The sequence below is a fragment of the Phocoena phocoena genome, chromosome 18 (assembly GCF_963924675.1).
Source record: "Phocoena phocoena chromosome 18, mPhoPho1.1, whole genome shotgun sequence".
Taxonomy (NCBI): domain Eukaryota; kingdom Metazoa; phylum Chordata; class Mammalia; order Artiodactyla; family Phocoenidae; genus Phocoena; species Phocoena phocoena.
This window is the reverse complement of record NC_089236.1, coordinates 16,427,069-16,454,875: the sequence shown is the minus strand read 5'-3', so window position 1 is coordinate 16,454,875 and position 27,807 is coordinate 16,427,069. Positions and strand designations below refer to the sequence as shown.

Here is a 27,807-nt window from a genome sequence, read left to right as displayed (position 1 = left end):
AATTTAAAATAGACTATTATAAGTTGTTTTTGTAAGCTTCATGGTACCCCAAAGCAAAAACCCATAGTATATACACAAAATATAAAGAGAATGTAATCTAAGCATGCTAATGCAGGAAATTATCAAATTCCAAAGGAAGAGAGCAAGAAAAGAAGGAGTAGAGGAATTACAAAACAGCCAGGACACAATGAACAGAATGAACAGAATGGCAATAACATACCTGTTAATAATCACTTTAAATGTAAATGAACTGAATGCTCCAATCAAAAGACATAAAGTGGCTAAGTAGATTAAAAAAACAAGATACATCTATATGCTGCCTACAAGATACTTCAGATGTAGGAATACACATAGTTTGAAAGTGACGGGATGGAAAAAGATAGTCCATGCAAATAAAAGACAAAAGAAAGCTGGGGTAGGTATACTTATATCAGACAAAATAGACTTTAAGAAAAAGACTAATTAGAGACAAGGTCATTTTGTAATGATACAGGGATTAATCGAACAAAAGGATATAACATTTGAAAATAGCTATGCACCCAACATAGGAGCACCTAAATATATAAAGCAAATACTAACAAACAAAGAAATATACAACAATACAGTATTAATAGAGGACTTCACGTTCACCAATGGATCGATCATTCAGACAGAAAATCAATAAGGAAACAGCCTTAATGACATGTCAGACCAGAGAACTTAACAGATATATATAGAACATTCCATCCAAAAGCAACAGAATATATATTCTTCTCAAGCACACATGAATATTCTCCAGGATGTTAGGCCACAAAACAAATCTTAATAAGTTTAAGATGACTAAAAATACATCAACTGTCTTTTCCAACCACAATGTTAGAAACTTGAAGTTAATTACAAGAAAACTGGACAATTCACAAGTATATGAAGACTAAACAACATGCTACTGAACAACCAATGGGTCAAAGAAGAAATTAAAAAACAAATACTTTGAGACAATAAAAATGGAAATGCAACATACCAAACTTATGGGATATAACGAGAATTTCTTGCTATAGAGGGGAGTTCATAGTGATAAATGCCTACATCAAGAAACAAAAAAGATCTCAACCTATCTCTATACCTCAAGTAACTAGAAAAAGAACAAAGAAGCTCAAATTTGGAGGAAGGATGGCGATAACAGATCACAGTGGAAATAAATGAAATAGAGACAAAAAATAGAAAAGATTAACAAAACTAAGAGCCAGTTCTTTGAGAAGGCAACAAAATTGACAGACCTTTAGCTAGACTCATCAAGAAAAGGAGAGGACTCAAGTCAGAAATGAAAGAGGAAAGATTAAAATGGATAACACATAAATACAAAGGATCATAAAGGACAACTATGAACAATTAGGTGCGAACAAATTGAACAGCCTAGAAGAAATGGATAAATTCCTAGGAACATACAACCTACAATGACTGAATCACTGAACAAATAGAAAATCTGAACAGACTGATTACTAGTAAGGAGACTGAATTAGTAATCAATAGTCTCCTAACAAAACTCCAGAGTCAGATGGCTTCACTAGTGAATTCTACCAATCATTTAAAGAAAAAATTAATGCCAATCCTCCCCAAACTCTATCAAAAAAAAAAAAAACAGAAGAGGAGGGAACACTTCCAAACTCGTTTTACAAGGTCAGCATTACCCTGAAACCAAATCCAGACAAGGATGCCATAAGAAAAGAAAACTACAGGTCAATATCCCTGATGAACATAGATGCAAGAATCCTCAACAAAATATTAGCAAATTAATTCAACAATACATTAAAAGGATTGTACACCACGTTCAAGTGGGATTTATTCCACGGATGCAAGGATGGTTTGACATCTGCAAATCAACTGGTGTGATATACCACATTATCAAAATGGAAGGTAAAAATCATAATCTTATCTCAATAGATGCAGAAAAAGCATGTGACAAAATTCAACACTCATTTATGAAAAAAACTTGCAACATATTGGGGATACAAGGAATATACCTCAACATGATAAAAGCCACATATGACAAGCCGTCAGCTAACATCGTACTCAGTGGTGAAAAGCTGAAAGCTTTACCTTTATGATGAGAAACAAGATAAGGATTCCAACTCTCACCACTTTTATTCTATGTAGTTGCAAGTTCTAGCCAGGGCAGTTAGGCAAGAAAAAGTTATAAAAGCCATCCAGGTCAGAAAGACGGAAGTATTCTAAGAACTCATTTATGACTAAGGATGTTAACCATTTGTCATGCAGTGTAAGTGAAATGCCATATTTTATTGCCATCAATTTACTATGGTGTTTTGTATTTTGGTTTTGTATTAAAATATAATCATGTTGTGTTTTTTTTTAAAAAGGAGTAAAACTGTCACTGTGCAGATGAAATGCTATTATATAGAGAAAATCCAAAAGCCTGTGCTAGAAAACTATTTGAACTAATAAATTTAGTGAAGTTGCAGGATATAAAAATCAATATATCACTGATGAACATAGATGCAAAAATCCTCAACAAAATACTAGCAAACAGAATCCAACAGCACATTAAAAGGATCATACACCATGATCAAGTGGGGTTTATTCCAGGAATGCAAGGATTCTTCAAAATACGCAAAGCAATCAATGTGATAAACCATATTAACAAATTGAAGGAGAAAAACCATATGATCATCTCAATAGATGCAGAGAAAGCTTTTGACAAAATTCAACACCCATTTATGATAAAAACCCTGCAGAAAGTAGGCATAGAGGGAACTTTCCTCAACGTAATAAAGGCCATATATGACAAACCCACAGCCAACATCGTCCTCAATGGTGAAAAACTGAAAGCATTTCCACTAAGATCAGGAACAAGACAAGGTTGCCCACTCTCACCACTCTTATTCAACATAGTTTTGAAAGTTTTAGCCACAGCAATCAAAGAAAAGGAAATAAAAGGAATCCAAATCAGAAAAGAAGTAAAGCTGTCACTGTTTGCAGATGACATGATACTATACATAGAGAATCCTAAATATATTAAAAATCTGTTTTGTTTCTATACACTAATAGCAAACTATCAGAAAAAGAAATTTTAAAAAACACCATTTACAATTGCATCAAAAGAATAAAATACTTAGGAATAAATTTATCCAAGAAGATCAGTGATATATACATTGAAAACTATAAGACTTTGGAGGGAGGAATCAAGATGGCAGAAGAGTAGAATATGGAGCTTACCTCCTCTCACAAATACATCAGAAAACACCTACAAGTGGAATGATTCACACAGAACATCTACTGAACGCTGGCAGAAGACCTCAGACTTCAAAAGTCCAAGAAAACCTCTACATAACCGGCAGGACAAAAGAAAAAAAAAAAGAGAGTTGGGGAGAGCTTTCCAAGATGGATGGAGAGTAGGAGAACGTGGAGTTCATCTCTCCCTACAAACACATCAAGAATACATCTACAAATGGAACAATTCTCACAGAGCACTTGCTGAACACTAGCAGAGGACCTCAGACACCTAAAAGGACAAGAAAGATCCCCACATAACTGGGTAGGATGAAAGAAATAAGGTAAAAGGAAGAGGAGAGGAAACAGGATGCAACCTGCACTCCTGGCAGGAAGCTGAAAGAGAGGTTCCCGCATCTGGGGAAGCCCCCTCACCACCTGGAAGATCAGCTGGGACAGAAGGGAGCCTCAGGGGCTTGGAGGAGAGCCCAGCAACTGGTCTGTGATAGGACAGAGTGAGACCTACACAGATGGTCCATGCCACAGTCCTGCATGCCCCAGCCTGAGACAGGTCCGCCAGTACACGTGGGGGCTGGGTGGTGGAATGTGGGGTTTGGAGAGCAGACCCGGGGGGAGACCATTGTTGGCTGTAAGGAGACAGCCTGTGGGGACAGGAGTGAGGAGCTCCGCAACTGGGAATGCTCGTGGACGAAGCCCAGACCACCACAACAAAGAAGCACCATGGTTGAGTGACGTGCAAAGGGCAGGGCCACCATCACATCCTCTCTCCTCACACACCAGCCGCTGCCTCCACGGGCACTAGGGAGGGCTCCACCAGAGCCAGCTCACACGCCCCTGCCATCACCTCCCCTGCAACCTCCATGCAAGCCTGGGTGACCCACTCACCCTGCTTGCCACCTGATGGGCTTGCATGTTCCAGTCCCTACCCTAGCATCCTCCCACCTAGGCAGCCTGCTTGCCCCAATCACTGCCTCAGCTCCTTTCTACCTGATAGGCTCATGTGCTCCAGCAACATCTGGAGCAGACTCCAGTGGGAAGAACATATGCACAGGTGGGGCTGAAACCACACCTGAGCCCCAGGGGCCGTGTGACTAAGGAAGAGCTGAAATCGCTCTTCAAGGCTGCACGAACCACAGAGTTACATCTCTGCTGGCAGCTTCCTAAATTCAGCACCTGTGAAACATCTGAAAGGACAACAAGCTCTCCTGCAGCTGGTATGGGTCTGGCTTCAGCAGCTGTGGGCTTTGTGGGCACATACATGTGGGAGTTGGTCCAGACCAGAGTCTGAGCTGCCTCTATAGCTCCTACAGCGGGTCTAGGTGCATGACTACTGCAGTCCTGGGACCTGACCTCAGTGTATCTGTGCCAGTGATCTGCTGAAAACACCTGAGAGTCACCAGGGCCAGTTGCCAGCATCCCCACAGTTAAGGGCAAACTGAGAGCAGTGCCAACAACAGTGTACTTTGTGAGTCCGCACAATGGGCAAATGGGGGCACAACAGAGCACATTCACAGGTGAACAGCTCCAGAGCAGGAATACTCAGTGGCTTGTCTCCCAGTGGGAGTGCTCCAGTCCCACCTGCCTCACACCGCAGATCAGAAACACAGCTAAGAAACAGATCTGGGGGCCTCTACTCCAAAAACTAGGGAGCAGACCCTGCCCCTGACAGGGCAGTGACAACCACAGAGCAAAGGGGAGGCTGCACTCAATATCCAGTGCAGGCTCTGGTCACCACAACACCAATCAAAACCCCTGTCAAGGGGATAATGGCAAAGCCTCCGAACCAGCCTCACCCACCGGGGTCAGACACCAGAAACAAGGAATTATGATCCTGGAGCCTGTGGAAAGATGACCACAAACACAGTAAGTCTGACAAAATGAAAAGACAAAGAAATACGTTGCAGACAAAGGAGCAAGATAAAAGGAGCAAGATAAAAGGAGCAAGACAAAAGGAGCAAGATAAAAACCTACAAGATAAAAACCTACAAGAACAACTAAATGAAGAAGGCAATCTATCTGAGAAAGAATTCAGAGTAATGATAGTAAAGATGATCGAAGATTTCAGAAAAAGAATGGAGGTGCAGATCAAGAAGAAACAAGAAACGTTTAACAAAGACCTAGAAGAACTAAAGAACAAACAAACAGAGATGAACAATACAATAACTGAAATGAAAAATACACTAGAAGGAATCAACAGCAGAATAACTGAGGCAGAAGAATGGATAAGTGACCTAGAAGACAGAATGGTGGAAATCTCTGCCATGGAACAGAATAAAGAACGAAAAGAAAAGAGTACAGTCTCTCAGACCTCTGGGACAACAAGAAATGCACCAACATTTGAATTATAGGGGTCCCAGAAGAAGAAGAGAAAAAGAAAGGGTCTGAGAAAATATTTGAAGAGATTATAGTCGAAAACTTCCCTAACATGGGAAAGAAAATAGTCACCCAAGTCTAGAAAGTGCAGAGTCCCATATAAGATAAACCCAAGGAGGAAAACGCCAAAACACATATTAATCAAACTAACAAAAATTAAACACAAAGAAAAAATATTAAAAGCAGCAAGGAAAAAGCAACAAATACAAGGGAATCCCCATAAGGTTATCAGCTGATTTTTCACCAGAAATTCTGCAGGCCAGAAGGGAGTGGCATGATATATTTTAAGTGATGAAAGGGAAAAACCTGCAACCAAGACTACTCTACCCAGCAAGGCTCTCATTCAGATTCAGCAAAGAAATCAAAACTTTACAGACAAGCAAAAGCTAAGAGAATTCAGCACCACCAAACCAGCTTTACAACAAATGCTAAAGGAACTTTTCTAGGCAGGAAACACAAGAGAAGAGAACAAAAGAGGAAGGGAAGAAAAACGACCTACAGAAACAAATCCAATGATCTATATTTCTGTTTTTGTGCCAGTACCATACTGTCTTGATTACTGTAGCTTTGTAGTATAGTCTGAAGTCAGGGAGCCTGATTCCTCCAGCTCCCTTTTTCTTTCTCAAGATTGCTTTGGCTATTCTGGGTCTTTTGTGTTTCCATACAAATTATGAAATTTTTTGTTCTAGTTCTGTAAAAAATGCCACTGGTAGTTTGATAGGGATTGCATTGAATCTGTAGATTGCTTTGGGTAGTATAGTCACTTTCACAATGTTGATTCTTCCAATCCAAGAACATGGTATATCTCTCCATCTATTTGTATCATCTTTAATTTCTTTCATCAGTGTCTTATAATTTTCTGCATACAGGTCTTTTGTCTCCTTAGGTAGGTTTATTCTTAGGTATTTTATTCTTTTTGTTGCAGTGGTAAGTGGGAGTGTTGTCTTAATTTCATTTTCAGATTTTACATCGTTAGTGTATAGGAATGCAGCCTCTTCAATAAGTGGTGCTGGGAAAACTGGACAGCTACATGTAAAAGAACGAAATTAGAACACTCCCTAACACCATACACAAAAATAAACTCAAAATGGATTAAAGACCTACATGGAAGGCCAGACACTATCAAACTCTTAGAGGAAAACATAGGCAGAACACTCTATGACATAAATCACAGCAAGATCGTTTTTGACCCACCTCCTAGAGAAATGGAAATAAAAACAAAAATAAACAAATGGGACCTAATGAAGCTTAAAAGCTTTTGCACAACAAAGGAAACCATAAACAAGATGAAAAGACAGCCCTCAGAGTGGGAGAAAATATTTGCAAATGAAGCAACCGACAAAGGATTAATCTCCAAAATTTACAAGCAGCTCAATATCTAAAAAACAAAAAACCCCATCCAAAAATGGGCAGAAGACCTAAATAGACATTTCTCCAAAGAAGCATACAGATTACCAACACATGAAAGAGTGCTCAACATCATTAATCATTAGAGAAATAGAAATCAAAACTACAATGAGATATCATCTCACACCAGTCAGAATGGCCATCATGAAAAAATCTACAAACAATAAATGCAGGAGAGGGTGTGGAGAAAAGGGAACTCTCTTGCATTGTTGGTGGGAATGTAAATTGATACAGCCACTATGGAGAACAGCATGGAGGTTCCTTAAAAAACTAAAAATAGAACTAGCATATGACCCAGCAGTACCACTACTGGACAAATACCCTGAGAAAACCGTAACTCAAAAAGAGTCATGTACCACAATGTTCACTGCAGCTCTATTTACAATAGCCAGGACATGGAAGCAACCTAAATGTCCATTGACAGATGAATGGATGAAGAAGATGTGGCACATATATACAATGGAATATTACTCAGCGTGAAAAGAAACAAAATTGAGTTATTTGTAGTGAGGTGGATGGATTTAGAGTCTCATACAGAGTGAAGTAAGTCAGAAAGAGAAAAACAAATGCTGTATGCTAACACATACATATGGAATCTAAGAAAGAAAAAAAAAAGGTCATGAAGAACCTAGGGGTAAGACGGGCATAAAGATGCAGACCTACTAGGGAATGGACTTGAGGATATGGGGAGGGGGAAGTGTAAGCTGGGACAAAGTGAGAGAGTGGCACAGTCGTAGATACACTACCAAATGTAAAACAGATAGATAGTGGGAAGCAGCCACATAGCACAGGGAGATCAGCTTGGTGCTTTGTGACCACCTTGATGGGGGGGATAAGGAGCATGGGAGGGAGGGAGATGCAAGAGGGAAGAGATATGGGGATATATGTATATGTATAACTGATTCACTTTGTTATAAAGCAGAAACTAACACACCACTGTAAAGCAATTATACTCCAATAAAGATGTTTAAAAAAACAAACCCAAAACAGTTAACAAAATGGCAATAGGAAAATACATATTTATAATTACCTTAAATGTAAATGGATTAAGTGCTCCAACCAAAAGATACAGACTGGCTGAATGGGTACAAAAACAAAACCTGTATATATGCTGTCTACAAGAGACCCACTTCAGACCTAAGGACACATACAGACCAAGTAAGGGGATGAAGAAAGATATTCCATGCAAATGGAAATCAAAAGAAAGCTGGAGTAGTAATACTCATATCAGACAAAATAGACTTTAAAGACTGTTACAAGAGATAAGGAAGGACACTACATAATGTTCAAGGGATCAGTCCAAGAAGAAGATATAACAATTGTAAATATATATGCACCCAACATAGGAGCACCTCAATATATAAGGGAAATGCTAACAGCCATAAAAGGAGAAATTGACAGTAACACAATAATAGTGGGGGACTTTAATACCCCACTTGTACCAATGGACAGATCATCCAGACAGAAAATTAATAAGGAAACATGAGCCTTAAATGACACATTAGACCAGATGGACTTAATTGATATTTATAGGACAGTCCATCCCAAAGCAGCAGAATACACTTTCTTCTCAACTGTACACAGAACATTCCCCAGGATAGATCACATCCTGGATTAGAAATCAAGCTTCAGTAAATTTAAGAAAATTGAAATCATGTCAAGCATCCTTTCCGACCACAGTGCTATGAGATAAGAAATCAATTACAGGGAAAAAACTGCAAAAAACACAAACACGTGGAGGCTAAACAATATGTTACTAAATAACCAGTGGATCACTGAAGAAATCAAAGAGGAAATCAGAAAATACCTAGAGACAAGTGATAACGAAAACACAATGATCCAAAACCTATGGGGGCTTCCCTGGTGGTGCAGTGGTTGAGAGTCCGCCTGCCGATGCAGGGAACACGGGTTCGTGCCCCGGTCTGGGAAGATCCCACATGCCGTGGAGCAGCTGGGCCCGTGAGCCATGGCCACTGAGCCTGCGCTCCACAACAGGAGAGGCCACAACAGTGAGAGGCCCGTGTACCGCAAAAATAAAATAAAATAAAATAAAACCTATGGGACACAGCAAAAGCAGTTCTAAGAGGGGAGTTTATAGCAATACAGTCTTACCTCAAGAAATAAGAAAAATCTCTAACAACCTAACCTTAAACCTAAAGCAACTAGAGAAAGAAGAACAAACAAATCCCAAAATTAGTAGAAGGAAAGAAATTGTAAGATCAGAGCAGAAATCAATGAATTAGAGATAAAGAAAACAATAGCAAAGATCAATAAAACTAAAAGCTGCTTCTTTGAGAAGATGAACAATATTGATAAACCTTTAGCCATACCCATCAGGAAAAAAAGGGAGAGGGCTCCAATCAATAAAATTAGAAATGAAAAAGGAGAAGTTACAGTGGACACCACAGAAATACAAAGGATCATAAGAGATTACTACAAGCAACTATATGCCCATAAAATGGACAAATTCTTAGAAGGGTACAACCTTCCAAGACTGAACCAGGAAGAAATAGAAAATATGAACAGACCAATCACAAGTACTGAAATTGAAACTGTGATAAAAGTCTTCCAACAAACAAAAGTCCAGGACAAGATGGCTTCACAGACAAATTCTATCAAACATTTAGAGAAGAGTTAACAACTACCCTTCTGAAACTCTTCCAAAAAATTGCAGGGGAAGGAATACTCCCAAGGTCATTCTATGAGGCCACCATCACCCTGATACCAAAACCAGACAAAGATGTCACAAAGAAAGAAAACTACAGGCCAATATCACTGATGAATATAAATGCAAAAATCCTCAACAAAATACTAGCAAACAGAATCCAACAGCACATTAAAAGGATCATACACCATGATCAAGTGGGGTTTACCCCAGGAATGTAAGGATTCTTCAATATATGCAAATCAATCAATGTGATACACCATATTAACAAATTGAAGGATAAAAGCCATATGATCATCTCAATAGATGCAGAAAAAGCTTTCGACAAAATTCAACACCAATTTATGATAAAAACCCTCCAGAAAGTAGGCATAGAGGGAACTTACCTCAACATAATAAAGGCCATATATGACAAACCCACAGCCAACATCGTCCTCAATGGTGAAAAACTGAAACCATTTCCACTAAGATCAGGAAAAAGACAAGGTTGCCCACTCTCACCACTATTATTCAACATAGTTTTGGAAGTTTTAGCCACAGCAATCAGAGAAGAAAAAGAAATAAAAAGAAACCAAGTCAGAAAAGAAGAAGTAAAGCTGTCACTGTTTGCAGATGACATGATACTATACGTAGAGAATCCTAAAGATGCTACCAGAAAGCTTACACCATATACAAAAATCAACTCAAAATGGATGAAAGACTTGAGCATAAGACTTGAAACCATAAAACTCCTAGAAGAAAACATAGGTGGTACACTCCTTGAGATTGTTTTTGGTGTCAAATCGAAATTATCATCACCAAGACCAAAGGCAAAAGAAGCAAAAAATAAACAAGTGGGACTACATCAAACTAAAAATCTTTTGTACAGCAAAAGAAACCATCAACAAAATGACAAGGCCACCTACCAAATGGAAGAAAATATTTGCAAATCATATATCTGATAAGGGGTTAATATCTAAAAAAATATAAAGAATCCATACAACTCAATAGTAAAAAAGCAGACAACTTGATTAAAAAGTGGGCTGAAAGTCTGCATAGACATTGTTCCACAGAATACACACAGATGGCCAACAGGTAAGAAATGATATTCAACATCACTAATAATCAGGGAAATGAGAATCTAAACCACAAAGTGGTTTAGATACCACCTTATAACTGGTAAAAATGGCTTTTATCAAACAGATAAGAAATATTAAGTCTTGGTGAGAATGTGAAGAAAAGGGAACCCTTGTGCACCGTTGGTAGGAATGTAAATTGGTGTGGCCACTATGGAAAGCGGTGTGGAGGTTCCTCAAAAAATAAAAATAGAACTACCATATGATCCAGTAGTTTTAATTCTGTATGTTTATCTGAAGGAAAGGAAAACACTAACTTGAAAAGATATTTGCACTCTCCATGTTGACTGTAGCATTATTTACCATAGTCTAGACATGGAAGCAACCTAAGGTAAGGGTCCATCTATGGATGAATGGAGAAGATGTGGTGTGTGCGTACACACACACACACACACACACACAGAATATTATTCAGCTATAAAAAAGAATGGAATCCTGTCATTTGTGACAACATGGATGTACCTTGAGGGCATTATGCAAAATAAGCCAGAGAAAGACAGATACCATATGATCTCACTTATATGTGAAATTAAAACAACAACAATAAAAAACCTAACTCATAGATTCAGAGAAGAGATTGGTGGTTGTTATGGGTAGGTGATCAAAAGGTACAAACTTCCAGGATTTCCCTGGCTGTCCAGTGGTTAAGACTCTGCACTTCGATTGCAGCGGGCCGGGGTTCGATCCCTGGTCAGGGAACTAAGATCCCACATGCTGCAAGTGCAGGAAGAAAAAAAAAAAGAAAGCCAAAAGGTACAAACTTCCAATTATAGAATTAATAAATCCGGCGATTTAATGTACAGCTTGGTGACTATAGTTAACAATACTGTTTTGTGTATTGAAAGTTGATGGGAGAGTAGATTTAAAGTTATCATTGCAAGAAAAAACATAACTATGTGTGGTAATGGATTAACTAGACTTATTGTGATCATTTCACAATATATACAAATAATATGTTGTACCCCTGAGACTAATATATGTTATATGTCAATTATATTTCAATAAAATTTTTAATTAAAAAGATTTTTGAAGACAACATAGGCTTTTTCTGGGGGTAGTACTCTTAGTGGGTATATGAAACCTAATCCAGAGGACAGTGAAAGGAGAAGCAAAATACGATGCTTTTATTTAGAACAAAAATCTGGTTTCTCATGTGAACCCATTGCCCAATTTCCTTGAGACTGCCCCTAATTCTTATTAGTCCCTGGGTTAAAAGGTCTTTTGCTGGCTCACTGCATAACAGACAGTGCCACACTGGTTGTGTTTCTGCCCAGGACAGAACAGGAGGAAATGACCTTTCTTGGAAAGAGGAGGTGTGAGGGTGAGAGAAAATGCCCTGACAATGATCGACCCATGAGACACTGCACAGGCTTACTGGATCAGGGACAGAATCACCCTTCCTAGGGATTCTGTCCATGTGTCTGTTGAGACACACTGATCCTTGAAAAAGGCCTCTTTACTCCTTCCATTGCTAACTGCCCAGGCTCGAAGTTCCGTGTGAAGCTTATGGGTCGCTTACTGCATTTCAGCTTTTTGCTGATTTCCGGGACACAACCAGATCTCCCTGGCTGGTTGCCTTTAGACAGAGTCATTGACGTAATGCTACTGTGTTCCTTAGAGAAAGTTCCATAAACAGCAAAGAGGGAACTACTGGATTCCAGTGAGTCGGCGAGCCTGCACTGCTTCAAAGAGAAGCAAAGGAAGCCATCCTCAAGGTACATTGCTGCTGTCACTTGGAGAAGCTCCAGAGGGAAGCCCTGAGAGCCGAAAGCTGGGGGAGGAAGGAGGCTTTTCTAGAGTGTTGTTTCACTCTGGAAAAGTCCACTGGGGAAGAGCTTCTCGAAGCATCTTTGATGGTTCATTCTCAGATTCTAGTGTTCCTGGTCAAGTCAGACAGGCAGACAGGAAAGGTCAGAAATAGAGCCATCGCCATGGGAAGGACACCAAAAGAAGGGCCATCCTTTGCATATGTGAGTTGTCATTAGACAGACAAGACCCTGCTTTTAGAAGCTGACTTCTCTGCCTCCAGGCAGAGCTGGAGAAAACCACCAGATCTGCTGCAGGCACATCCCACTGGCACAGCAGCCCTGGGCAGACCCTGGGAGCAGGGGCTGTGAAGCCCCGCAGCCACCCTCCTCCAACTCCCCACCCCAGGATCCTGCATCATCACTGGCCAATGCTGTGCCAACTGGAATCCCACCTGCCCAGCAGCCACCTCTCTGGTGCACGTGGGCACCCCTCCAGTGAAAAACACTGGCTACCACCTCTCTTCAAAGCAGATATTAGGATTTATCTGGACTCCTGCCTTCACGATGCAGTAAAAAAAAAATAAGAGCACAGTGATGAAAATCTCTGCTAAACCACCAAGGATTCGTCCTCTGCTAGCTGTTCCTGACTTCGAGTCTAATTTAACACCACTCTGTCTCTGACAGTGAAAAGCTTCAGATGTCTCCAAACAGTTCCTCAAGTTGGAACCTTGGCCTTTTGCTTCTCATGGAGCAGTATTCACAGAGGCTTCCTCTTTCAGGCAGATTCTGACTGCAAGCATGCTCACCCAGAGCATGCCCCTCAAATAAGACTCTGAACATGCAAGTTACAGGGTGGTACATAGTTACTGGGGCACCCAGGGGACTCAGCCCTTTGGAAAAATAAGACAGACCTCTTAATTAATAAACACTGTCCCCCCACTGGAAGCAGCCTCTGTACCTGAGGACTTCCTTCTCTAAAGAGCCTCATGACTTATTTTCTCTCTTATTTAGCCGAACTCAAATGACTGAGAAAACTGGTTTGTCTCTTCAACAGCCACTCAGCTGTCACACCTCCCAGGTACACGTGGGCCTTCTGAGGCCACTCCTTACCCCATCCCAAAGCTGTGACTCTTCATTCATGCTTAAGTTCCTGCTGTGTATCGGGTACTGGTCAGGGTATGTGCTGAGCAGGATCTCCCTCGTGAAGCACAGAGCCTTGCAGAGAAGATGGATCACTAACCAGCAGTACAGCACAGAGTCAGAATGGCTGGGTTGGGAGTTCAGGGGATACTGGAGCACAGAGCAGCAAGCCCTGGTGAGTGGGTCATACCCCAGGAGGAACGAGTTTGGCTCAGCACCTTCCTTGCCATATTCAGTGAGGTCCCCATGCACATAAAATGCAAGTAGAATGGCCTTGTAGAGTGTGATCTTTACGAGAGCCATATATTATAACCTGTACTAAAAACATTTTGCATCATATTCTTTAAGAATCTATAATTTAGACCATCAGAAGTCTCCGTAATTGCTGCTCTTGACCTTCAGCTCCTTAAACCACCCTTAGCAGAACAGCTTGAGAATTTCAGAGCCTGTTGGGCAGGAAGACAGCAGGTCACGGGGACAAACACACACCCCCCACACAGAATTAGAGACTAAGGATTAAGAAAAGGATCAGTAACTCTCCCAGACTTACAATACTACAAAGCTACAGTAATCAAAACAGCATGGTATTGGCACAAAAACAGACATATGGATCAATGGAACAGAATAGAAACCCCAGAAATAAACGCACACACCTACCATCAATTAGGCTTGGACAAAGGAGGCAAGAATATACAATGGAAAAAAAGCAAGTGGTGTTGAGAAAGCTGCATGTAAACTCCCTCACACCATACAAAAAAATAAACCCAAAATGGCTTAAAGACTTAAATATAACACAAGACACCATAAAACACCTAGAAGAGAACATAGGCAAAACGTTCTCTGACATAAATCATACCAATGTTTTCTTAGGTCAGTCTCCAAAGGCAATAAAAATAAAAGCAAAAGTAAACAAATGAGACCTAATCAAACTTATAAGCTTTTGCACAGCAAAGGAAATCATAAACAAAATGAAAAGACAACCCACAGGCTGGGAGAAAATATTTGCAAATGATGCAACTGACCAGGGATTAATCTCCAAAATATACAAACAGCTCATACAACTCAATAACAAAAGAATGAACAACCCAATCAAAAAAATGGGCAGAAGACCTAAAGAGACATTTCTCCAAGGAAGACATACAGATGACCAACAGGCACATGAAAAGATGTTCAGCATCACTAATTATTAGAGAAATGCAAATCAAAACTACACTGAGGTATCACCTAATACCAGTCAGATTAACCATCATCAAAAAGTCTACAAATAATAAATACTAGAGAGGGTGTGGAGAAAAGGGGAACCCTCCTATACCATGGGCAGGAATGTAAATTAGTGCAGCCACTATGTAAAACAGTATGGAGGTTCCTTAAAAAACTAAAAATAGAGCTACCATATGATCCAGCACTCCTGGGCATATATCTGGAGAAAGCCGTCATTCGAAAAGATAAATCCACCCCAATGTTCACGGCAGCACTATTTACAATAGCCAAGACATGGAAGCAACCTAAGTGTCCATCGATAGATGAATGGATAAAGAAGATGTGGTACATATATACAATGGAATATTACTCAGCCATAAAAAAAGAATGAAATAATGCCATTTGCAGTAACATTGATGAACCTAGAGATTATCGTACTAAGTCAGACAGAGAAAGACAAATATCATATGCTATCCCTTATGAGTGGAATCTAAAATATGATACAAATGAACTTACCTGCAAAACAGAAACAGACTCACTGTCATAGAAAACAACTTACAGTTACCAAAGAGGAAAGGCAAGAGGGATGGATAAGTTAGGAGTTTGGGGTTAGCAGATACACACTACCATCTATAAAACAGATGAACAACAAGGATTTACTGTATAGCATAGTGAACTCTATTCAGTATCTTGTAATAACCAAAATGGAAAAGAATCTGAAAAAGAATATATAGAGGGAGAGGGAGCTTGTGCCCACAGCAGCACGCCTCTGACGAGGCTCCTCCCACTTCTCAGGGCTCGCCTCTTGTTTTGGTTCATGCCCCCAGCCTCTGCGCCTTGTGTGCCTTTCCATGCCACGCCCACTGCCCTCCAGTTGGCAAACCCCTCTTCCACTTCCAAGATTTTGTCCAGTCATGACTTCAAGGCAAGCTTTTTCTACCCTCTCCCCGTGCTGCCTCACCCCCTCTGTAAAATCAACCCCTCCCCCCTTGGTGCCCCAAACGCCCCCATTATATCGCCGCTCACTTTATCATTGTGGCTCACTTTATTACACTTGACCGTTGTATTGTTAATTGTGGGGGGCTAAGATCGTGTCTTATTCAAAATTATCTGTGCCTGGTCGTCCAGACCTTTTTCACATCAGAGCACATAGGAAACGATAATATTTCTGTGGTGCGAGAGGCTGCTGGTGACAGAGATCAGTCCTCAGCACACCTTTATAACCCAGGCAAAGCTTAAACACACCAGTTGAGGAGCTCTGCTTAAAAGACTCTCAGTTAATGTTGATTGAAAAACAACGAGTCAGTCGGTCTGTTTATAGGATTAAGAGATATCTGGAATTAGGCAAAAAAGATCTAAGAAATCAGTGAAAGGAATGGTCCTATAGAAAAAAACATAATGAGTGAACATGGCCCCAGCAGAAGGATAAGTATGTGGATTTCTTACCCACATGGTCAGGGTCTCCTTGACCAATACTAGACTCCATCCCCAAGCTGACCTACAGCACTGCTTTCCAGGCACCTGGTCTGTAATCAAGCCGAGCTGCTTGCTCCCCGCTCCGTGCAACTCCCTTGCTTACCTGCCAACAGTCAGCCCGTTTGTCTTGGCCTCTCTCTCCAGCACAGCCTCCTCTCCACGCGTGCCACCCACTAGGACGACAGCCGCCCATCTCCATGGCCACCTCCAACTGAAGACCCCTGTGCTCCCGCGGGCAGGCACGGCCTCCCGCTCTTCGGCCTAGTGTTGTGCCTGTCTTCACACGCCCTTGTCCGAGTTCTTTTTGTCTCCGATCCTGTCGATGAGATATAAGTTTCATGTGGTTGAGGACAGTCCTTCTCATTGTAGTCTCTCCTCCTTTACCCGTAATAGGTACAAATAAGTGTATATTGCATTGAATAAAATTTCCCAGGTGGCTGTGAAAAAACCAGGTTCCTGTCTAACAGGGAGGTGGGGGACTTGCCTGTCCAGGGAGGAGCCAACGTCTCGTAGCCTGCTGGGTCCCAGGAAATACCCCTTACAGTAAGTTGCACTCAGCCTTCGTATTGCAGGGATTCATAAATCAGGCAATCCTATACAGAGCAGAGCCAGACCCACTGTCCCCAGATCCATTATCTGGGTAGTAAGTAATCCAGACTTCGGCCTGCAGGCCTGGTGAGCCAGACCAGGGGGAGAACCCGAGAGCAGCAGCCCCAGGGGGGCATGAGAATCGGAAGTGAAGCCCCAGTTCTGTGCAACAGAAACAGCTTCCTGCAGAGCTGCAGGGAAGGTCGGGGAGACTAGGAGGACAGGGCGGAGTGTTAAAGGGTGAAACTGCTTGTCCAAGCCCTGTGGGGCATCCACGGGGTTAGTCAGTAGTCAGCCGGCCCCTTTCCCATACAGTTTCTGAAAGGCAAAATAGAGGAGTATTGTGGAGTTCCTTAGAGCAAGTAAATAAATGCCAATTTCCTGATAGCCCTGCACTCTTTGAAGATGTACTGCCCTGAATCGTAGGCCACCCCTAGGCCGTGTCCTGATGTTCACACGTGCACTGGAGTCAAGTCCCATCCCGATCCTTCCACGCTGCCGTCAGTAGTACTTCCAAACAGTGGGGCTTTGGTTGGAGGGAGATAAACCCTTCAAGCAACCTTCTTGCGTTGAATGGTAATTCTTGTCTCCCCTCTCCTGCTCAGCCAGGCCTCACGCTTGTGGCTAATCTGTTGAGCATCCTTGCGTGTGCACTGGAAGACGTACCGTTCCCTGTCGTGACAAGGGACTGCGTCTCCCCCTGGGTTTGGGGATGTCTGCTCAGACTGAGAAGTCTGATCTGTATTCCCCCAAGCTCCGCTACCTCTGTCTTTGCTTTAGAATTTGGAGAATGACATTTCTGGTAATGCTTTATTGCCGAGACATTGCGGGAAGTTTCCAGTCATCAGGAAATGTGTCTCACGTTCTGTTAACAGCGGAATCCCCGTCCCCGGTGACCGCCAGTCCTGCACTGATGTGATATGCCCTCTTCCCCCTGCAGGCACAGAGGGTACACAGGAAGTGCCCTAAACCCAGCAGAGCTCACCACGCCTCAGAGCAGAAAGCTGGGTCCACGCCTTCTCCGAGTGCCGCTGCACAGAGCCGGACCCCTGGCAGCGGCCCGCAGCCCCCGATGGACACTTCAGACCTGGGGCTCGGCCAGACAGGCCTGCCTACCCGGCAACCGCAGGACTTTGCCAGACCAGCCGGCAGCCCTCCCAGCCTCCCCTGGTCTTTCCAGAGAAGCAAGTCCTTGTTTTGTTTGCCCACGGGAGACCCCTCCCCGGCCTCCTCAGCTGAACCACTGTGCTTTGCAAACACAGACGGCCCGGGACAGAGGGCGTCGGAGCGGAGGCACGGCCACCTCCTCTCCATCGATGACTTAGAGGGGGCCCAGGAGACGGACGTGGACACGGGGCTGCGGCTCTCCTCCTCCGACCTGTCCGTGGTCTCTGCGTACTCTGCACCCAGCAGGTTCTGCAGCCCCGTGGAAACACTGCTCCCCTCCGAAAGGTGCAGCAGCCTCTGGTCAGAGCGCAGGGCTTCCAGAGAAGGACCCTTGCCCTCTGGGGGCGGCGTGACCACAGAGGCCTCCTGGGCTGCCCCCCCTCTGTTCACCAAAGGGCCTTCCAGCTCCTCGGCCACAGCTGTCACCACTTCCCCAGCTTCCGACACCTCCTGGCTCCCAGAGTCACCCCCAGAACTCCCTTATGATGCTCCCGACACCCAGCAGACTGGCAGAGGCGTCCTGCCACCCTCAGTGCTGGCCGGAGGCGCGGACAACGACGCGGAGGAGGAATTCTACATCTGAACACACCCCACTCTTGTCTTTCAGACCCACAGGCTCAGGTGCCCCTGCCCCTCTGGGGTCCGCACGCCACCCGTGTTCTCGGCCCCGCGTCCCCAGGTCCCTCCAGAATCTAATTATCTGTCTCACGGGGTCATTATTAGCACGTTTGACACACCACCCGTTACCTGCAAGGTGGTGGGCTCAGTGGAAATATACTGGGATTTTTATGCAAATAAATTCTCAACAAACTTAAGGCATAAAATATATGTTTTGAATACTCAGTTCCATTTGAGATATGGTTTGGTGCACTTATTTAAATGCTTCATATAATTATTTGAAATGGAAAGAAAACCTAGTCAGCTGGAGTTGATTTCACAATTTTTCATGCTGGGAAGGAAAAACAATTAAAGCCAAAAAAACGTTGAATGTGAGAAAGATACCAAGTGACTTGTATGAGAGATTAGTGCACATAATTCCACCTTACTGGATTCTCCATCTCTGTTTACCTTACCAGGGAGCAGTGGCCCTGAGAATTTCCAGGTACTGTTACAGTGAAAGGAGTCATTGTAGTGCATTTATAATACGATTCTGAGTTCTAAAAACTAGATTTGCACACATCTTTCAAACACATTCACTGTAACAGCTGGGGGTCTACAGAAGACTCCGCTACCTAGATTTGCCTGGATCAATGAGGAAGAATCGTTCTTGGAGTTACAGAATAGTAGGTTATTAGACATAGTGGGCGGGTATCCTTAAGTTGCTTCAATTTTTAAAACCACAATCCAAGGGCTATACATACACAGATCTATGTAAATGACAGGAGCCGTATTTTGCACTGCTTTCTCCAGTAAACATGCATCACCACACACCCTTCTTCATTTTTAAATAATTCATAACACTTGTAACTGGCATTTTGATTGCACAGGTTAATAAATGCACTCCCCTCTTCTCCAAGCGGGAAGCTGTACACAGAATGCTGTCCTGAACCAACACTGCTGTACGCGTGCATAGGAGCCTTAATTAAAGCTGGAGCTCTAACCTGACCTTGGCCTCTCCCGCCATTGCCTGCTTCTGCCACAGCGTGAACAGTATTTAAATCTCACCTCTCTCCCACTCCAGTAAGGGTATGTTTACAATTCCAGCCTCTACGGTGCCAAGTGCTGGCGTCGGGGACAACGCCGAGCTGTCCCTAGTTGCTGTATACCTTTGGGGAAGAGCATAGACTTGCCTTGCTTACGTCCCACTCTGGTGCTCCCTGCCTGAATGACTCACGGCCCCGTTTACACCTCTCTGGAAGCGCCCACACCAGCCCAGACACAGCTTCGAATCCTCTTCAACACAGTCCTCCCGGCAGCCGTTACCAGCTATCAGACTCGAGCTGAAGCCTCAAGTCTTTGCCATCCCTGTAATGAGAACCTTACCTCCTACCCCGAACATCCCGCATATTCCAGGACTCCGAATTACAATATTCTGCTCTGATTTAAGTAAATAAAAATATGGTCTTCTGGGCTTCCCTGGTGGCGCAGTGGTTGAGAGTCCGCCTGCCGATGCAGGGGACACGGGTTCGTGCCCGGGTCCGGGAAGATCCCACATGCCGCGGAGCGGCTAAGCCCGTGAGCCATGGCCGCTGAGCCTGCGTGTCCGGAGCCTGTGCTCCGCAACGGGAGAGGCCACAACAGTGGGAGGCCCGCGTACCGCAAAAAAAAAAAAAAATATATATATGGTCTTCTGTAATTCTAGACCAGGAGTGAGCAAATTTTTTTAAAGGGCTAAATAATAAATACTTCCAGCTTTGCCAGCCAGTCTCTGTCATTATAGTGTGAAAGCAGCCTATGATATATAAATGAATGGGAGCGGCTGAGTTCCAAGAAAATTTATTTTACAAGAACGGGTGGAGGGTCAGATTTCTCCCAAAGGTCGTAGTTTGCCAACCCCTGTGCTAGACTGACGTTGATTTGAGATCTCAGCCACGGTCAACGATAAAGAACAGAGGGTTGCATCCCTCTGCTGCTTTGGTGCCCGAGACCAAGAAAATACACCCTAGGGGCCACACTGGTGACTACAGAACCACAGGGCGCAGAGCAGCATGGGGCTTCTTTCTGCAGAGATGATGCCTAGAAGGCCGCTGCCCATCCACCTGCTGCCCGGAAATGTGACTCACAGACAGCAGCCGATGATACAGAACACCGCGCTAATCACTCAGGGTGCTGACGCAGCCCCAGGGAGCAGGAGACAAGCTCAGGATAGCAAAAGTCACCGAGGCACCCACGAGTAGACCCGCGGCCAGGTGACAGCTCCTCCTGTCTTCACCCTCATCAGTGCCCTTAGTTCAGAATATTCACACACACCCCCTACAGATGCTTCAGAGCACAGCTCCGATGCGCTCTGCCCCCGTCCTGTCTCACCGACCCCTGCACCTCAGCACAGTGTAGTCTATCAAACTGAGTGACCCCAAAAGATGTCAGCAAACCCCTTCAAAAGCAGAAAATGCAAGACGCCCGCCATAACACAAGGGGAGGAGGGGAGAGAAGCCCACCGCAGACCACACTCAGATGCTCCCCTCCCCACAGACGGCAGTCACTCTGAGGAGGAGTCACAGAGACACTACTGAGGGCATCGCTCCCTTTTCTGACCTACCGCTAGCATTGTCCTCATCCAGGAGGGCTCCTGATACCCACTGGTAGATCCTGACTCGTGTGGATTATTATTGTGATAGATGCTGGCATACTGTAGGTGCTCAATAAATTTGTTCAATTAAAAACAACATTGAGGTTGTCTCATAAATTTATTTTTCTCCTGGATTTGGCTCTGTGATGGAGGACATCTAGACTTTAACCCTAGTTTTTTGTTATTTAATGGACAAAACGTCTCCTTGACCTTGCAGTTCCCCCTAACGTTGCCCTGGGGGTGGGGGGGTGGGGTGTAAGTGCCCTGGTCTAGTTCACAGCCCATCCCTTACTTGCCTATTTTCCACATAAGACTCCCCAAATTACTACTCACGGTCCCACCATAGCCCACCCTACATACCACCTAGTATCTGCTTTAAAGATCAAATGTTTCTCGGGGGTCCCTAATGGACCTGGAGAGGGAGCCCTACTGAAATCATCTTGGGTCACCCATGGGGGAGGGTGGTGAGCCACCGAAGAGACTTTTGTGACGGTCGAGCGGCTGATGTGTGGAGTACAAAGTAGGTTGTAGCACTGGCTGCCGCTTGAGCCCTGAGACCCGAGGACAGGGGAGCGGTCACATGGAAGCCTGCTGGGCTGCACCACCTAGAACCTTCCAGGTGAGGCCAAATGTTTACTTGTACTGGGAAGACCCTTGAGCCCATGGCTGATCTCTTTAGACCCTTGTGAATCAGGAGAAATGCAGGTACTTCCTATCCCCCTACTGGGCTTTCTGAAGATGAATGAATTCTCCATTCCACCAGGTAAGAGGCACCTGAGTAGACGCACAGAATTCCTAGAAGAGATTTTTAAGAGCAAATAAACTGTTGAGAGCTTCTCCCTTCCAAGCCCTCAGAACGCTATCATGACCAGTTCTGGCCAGTGATCCCAAGTCTGAATTTCAGGCAAGCAGTGGGAACAGCTGGTTGGTCGCCTTCCCCACCCTGCCCTGGGCCACGTTGCACCACGTTCCCGGTCTGGACATAAATGCCCCCTCGTGATCTGTAGGATTCCGCTTCTCTTTAATTCTCTGGGAACACGACTGATCAGATACTATTAGAGGCTTGAGAAAACAATATGAGAAATTGGCATGAATAAAAACGGATTCTCAAAGGAAACATCTTTTGTCACAATTATTAAATAGATTCAGGAAGGTTCAAGAACCTGAATTTAAAGGTTTTTATAGAATTACATTCTTCCAGCTTCTACTGAAGGCTGTTTTCTAGTCTTGGGCATAGAGGCCTAGATACAAAATGGCTTTAAATGACAATTTCTCTTAGTGAATAACAGAGGCAAACATTAATGGTGATGTTCACGTCAGACAGAAGTCACCAGAACACTTGGGGGTGCTGAAAAGCCCCTTCCCTGTGCCCCTATAACACACCCCCTAAACTCTCCATGTGTGATGGGGGTCCCACCTCCCACTGCCTTGGATGGTGTAGAAAATGGAGCTGCTTCCATGGAGGATGCACAGCCCCCAGCTGGCCTAGTCTGGTTCAGAGCTGCCCCACCTTATTTGATCTCATAGGTTGAACATCTGAAAGAAGCCAGCCAGACTCCCTTAGGTCAGCTTTGCCCAGACCCTCGTTCTGGACAGGAGCAGCTCTCAACATGGTTAGCACAGTCCAAGAAATGGCCAGAAATGCTTATACAGAAACGCTTTCAGGCCAAATCGCCTGGCTGAGAAGGGCTGTGGGAAGGCTTTGGTGCCACCTAGTGGCCATCGTGCCCAGGAGGGCCAACGACTGCCCTTTTCTTCGCAGAAGACTCCACCCTGATGAACACAGGGAGGCCCTTCACTTCCATGTACTATTCTGCATTTAATTGTTTTATTTCCACAAGGTATTGAAGCAACTGAAATTACAGTTATATAAGACGATGCAAGGGCTAAGGAAAAAAAGTCTAGAAATACTCGAACCATAAAGAAAAACTGCTGCAGATGAATTTCCTAGAAGCCAAAGCAAAAAGGGAAACATGAGCAGCTTAGTGGTGGTTCTCATTTACAATTAGAGAATCTGGTGACATTGTCTTATTTCATTGTAATTTAAGTTGCCTCAATGCTGTTTCTCAACAGAAACCAAGTTTTTCTTAGCAAAGATGTCTAAAATCACTTTCTCCTCACAGACTTAGAGAACAAACTTACCGTTACCGGGGGAAAGGGTTGAGGGGAGGGATAGACTGGGAGTTTGGGATTGACACGTACACAGTGCTATATTTTAAACAGATAACCAACAAGAACCTACTGTATAGCATAGGGAACTCTGCTCAACATTTTGTAATAACCTAAATGGGAAAAGAATTTGAAAAAGAATAGATACGTGTATATGTATAACTGAATCACTCTGTCGTACACCTGAAACTAACAGAACACTGTTAATCAGCTATACTCCAATATAAAATAAGTAAAATAAATAAAAATAAGTAAAATCAGTTTCTCAGAAGAGCATTTTCATAAGGGATTTTCTCTGTAGGGTTTTTCTGGACCAAGTTGGTAGCGTTCCTGCTTGAAGGGTGGAATTTACAAGACCTGGAGGAGTGGACACAGCCTGCCGCTTTGGATGAGCCTCCCTGGACATCTCCAGCCATACTGTAGGAAGAGGGAAATTTGCCTCTGGGCAGAAAGCCTGGAAGCTGGCTTCCTCCAGTCTCTTGAGACCAGATCTGTAAAGTTCGGCAAGCAGAGGGCAAGTGGTGAGGCCCACATCCTCCTGGGAGACGGCAGGCTCCTACCCACGGTTCTAGCCTTGTGGATAGAAAGCCCACATCGACTGGAGCCCCCCTGCACCCTCATCCACCTTCTGCAGTCCCAAAGTCAACTCCAATTGTCTAACACCCCTCCCCACTACCTCCACTGGTTACAGGGGCTTCTAGCACTCTGAAGGCCTTCCAGGTAAGTTATAAATCCCCTCAGCCCACCCTCCACTGAGATTCCTGAAAACTGATAGGAATTCAGTTCCCTGTACCTCTTTTTTCAGTGATCTGAGTGGATTTACTTATTCATTCAACAAGAATTTACTGAGCCCCACTATGTGTCAGGCAGTGGGCTATTCGTAGCTTTTTTTTTAATTTATAGGAGAGATTTATTTGAAGAAATATTATTGAACAACATAAAAAAACTACATAAAGTCTTAATTTCCCCTCACAGGCTGGTAAATTTGATATAATGAAGAAACAAAAACTTTTAAAATCCAGAATGCACAAAGTACTGCACAGTTTGATCACTAAGTCAAATTAGTTGACAACCAAACCTCACAGAACAGCTTCATGTCAGCCAAGGGGACCTGGGACTGAATAGGAGAGATGCCATCTCATCCTCAGGGAACGAACGAACTACTCCCACCGTGACTTGTTACCTCTTACCTGCAGATTTTTTTTTTTGAAGATTTTCTATTTTTTAAAAATAATATTTATTAACAAATATTTATTGAGTATATATCGTGTACTGCTATAAAGTGAATGGTGTTTTTTTACATTTATTTATTTTATTTTTGGCTGCACTGGGTCTTTGTTACTGCATGCGGGCTTTCTCTAGTTGCAGCGAGCGGGGCTACTCTTCGCTGTGGTGCTCAGGCTTCTCATTGCAGTGGCTTTTCTTGTTGTGACTTGCGGGCTCTAGAGCGCAGGCTTCAGTAGTGGCATGCGGGTTTAGTTGCTCCGCGGCATGTGGGATCTTCCCAGACCGGGGGTCGAACCCATGTCCCCTGCATTGGCAGGTGGATTCTTAACCACTGTGCCACTAGAGAAACCCTTACCTGCAGATTTTATAATCCTCCTAAAGGATCTAACACAGTTACATATACGGAGTCTCGATTGTGGCAACAGCTAAGCCTGGCTTCCCCTTCTGACTCTACCGCTCACTCTGTGAACCCAGGGCAAGTTATTTCACTTCACTGCACCTCAATTTCATCATCTGTAAACTATGGACGACAATACCTACCCTGGAGGGTCACTATGAGAACTAAGTTATATAATTTGCGCAAAAGTCTCTATATTGCCTGTAACACAGCCAACGTTTCACAGAGGCTGATGGCTCTTTCTCTTCCCTCGGGCTCCGGCAGGCACCAGTCTCCTTCACAGACTCCCTGGTGCGGAGAGGACAGACAAGGTTTAGCTTCAATGCACTCTTTAAAAGCAGCAATTCTCAGCAACCGAGACCCAACACAGCCAAAAATAAAAATAAATAAATTTATTTTTTTAAAAATGAGCAATTCCACCATCACCTCTCAGTCGTCTCTGTGGACAGAATTCCACCCGATAGGAAATCATCTTTCCATCATCACACCCTCCACCTCCCTGGCTTGTCTCTTTCCTCCATTTCAAGCCACTGCCGAGGAAACCAGACCCTGGTGCTTGTTACTACTCGATGCTGCTCCTTCCCCCAGATCCCCAGCTCTGAGCGGCCCTTCCCTAAACACACCCTCGCCCCTCAGCCCCCCACCCGATCCCTCAAGCCTACAAAACCTTCTCCTCTCGGCCATCTCCCCGCCCATCTCCCCTCCCCTCCTCTCTCCTGGTTTCCAGGCCTGCCCACCCCACCTGGAGCCCAGGGCTGACCATCTCACTGCTGCCTGTGTAGCATCTGCACCTCTCCCTCTGTCTGTTGCCCCATCTGCCAGGCCCCCAAGCCGAGCCATCCTGCACTTCTGCTATTTCTACCCCGTAACTACCAGACCACACTGTGGTCCATCCATCCATGGCTACTCGGCCAACTTTCACCCCACTCCTACAGGCTTCAATTAGGCCAAACTTGTTCCACCTTCCCAAATGCTCCCTAAAATGTGCACTACCCCCAGAAGCTAACCTTGCCTCCTCTGCACCCAGGGCCAGAACCCTCCATTACCCGCTCAGGCCCCCTCCTGACCGCAGAAGGTGTCAGTGAGTCCAACGAGGTCAGAAGCAACAACAGACTGATGAGTAGAACAGACCTACTGCCAGATCCTCTGCCCTTGAAAGTGGTCTGAAGACTGAAAATGCAACCGGGCACAACAGAGGAAACTGGTGTGCACAGCAGGGAGACGACTCACCCTGGGGGCATGCTGAGACTTAGTCCCACTTCCTGCAAAACGAGCCTATGCTGCCCAATGTTAAGTCAATCAGCCCAGGCCAGTGGCTCTGCCACTCTGCTTGGCCAGAAAGGCCATGGCAGTCGGGGCCTGTGTTCACCTCAAGCTGGCTCTGCAGACCTGCAGTGACTCCTTCGCTCCTTTGGTCGGTGTCAGAACTCACAGCCCAACCCGGGCTTCCAGTATTTTCCTGGTCCAGCTGTGCCCCAGCTGGACACCGTGCACTGGATGCCACTGTGGAGGGGACCACGGCTGGGCGCCGGGCGGCAGGCTCAGACCTGTGACCCAACCATGTGTGACTGTGACCATCCCCAGGAACTCTGCCTGGTCACGGCCCTATTCTGGGTCTAAGCCGGCCTTTGCGCTCAGATTAGATAAGCACTAGAGCTTCCAGAGAGGTGTGCCCTGGCCCTCTCTCACACTCAGTCACACCCCGTCCTGCGGGACAGACCTGAATCTTCAACCTCCTGCTACTCGCCCCACAGTGGACGGGTCTGGTCTCTCTGTGCCCCCAAATCCACGTGGCCCACATTAAACTGCTACCACACCCTTACACGCCGGAAAGGACCAGCTCCTTCTCCGGGATTCCACAGTTCTGTTTAATGGTTTCTTCTCTCTCCTCATTATTCACATTCAAAGACCCAGACTGAAGCACCCAGACACCTTAGTAGAAAGAAAGAGAGTTTTGGAGTCACACGTACCCAGATCTGAATGTCATCACTGAGACTTACTGACCGTGTGACCCTAATCAATAAACTTCATTTCTCACCCCTGGTTTCCTCATTTGCAAAGTGGAGTGAATCAGAGCTGGGTCTAGGGTAGGTGAGGGACACACTCACCTCAGAGGCATAATTCAAGAGGGCGCCAAAAAACTCAGCCAGCAAGATTAATAATATTTTAAGGAACAAGGCCTTCGTCATAGGGGCATTCCGAGGAATAAATGAGATCAAGAGGCAAAGCCTGGCACACGAGAGGTCATTTCCACCTTTCAAATTAGCCAAAGTTTTAAAATTAATACACACGTTATGTTTACACAAGGCTTTTAGCAGTAACTGGCACAATCTTTTTGGGAAAAAGTGTGGCAATAGATATGTCAGTAGCTGTAAAAATGCTCCTGGCTAGTAATTCAATTTCCAGGAGTCTCTCCCAAGGAAATTACCCAAAACAGAGATTAAAAACATGCATCTGTTTCTCACCGTGCACTTTATAATTACAAACCATTGAGGAACAACCTGAATGTATGTGTAGGTGTGTATATATACATACACATATGTAATACATACATACATAAACACATATATACATACGTACCGTTTACATACATACATATATATGCAAATATATCCCTTGACCGTGTAAAACAATGCAGAGAAAAACATCGTAAAGAAGCGTGTCAAACATTTTTCCAAAAG

General features: G+C 44.2%; 1 protein-coding gene across 1 annotated transcript in view; it reads left to right on the top strand.

Annotated features, from left to right (window-relative positions):
* FAM124A (family with sequence similarity 124 member A) overlaps positions 1–18,687 on the top strand; it is a 105,902-nt gene extending 87,215 nt beyond the window's left edge. Inside the window, exon 4 of the mRNA XM_065895918.1 lies at positions 17,878–18,687. Coding sequence (XP_065751990.1) covers positions 17,878–18,687 — 810 coding nt within the window. The remainder of the gene's footprint in view (positions 1–17,877) is intronic.
* The last annotated feature ends 9,120 nt before the right edge of the window (positions 18,688–27,807 follow it).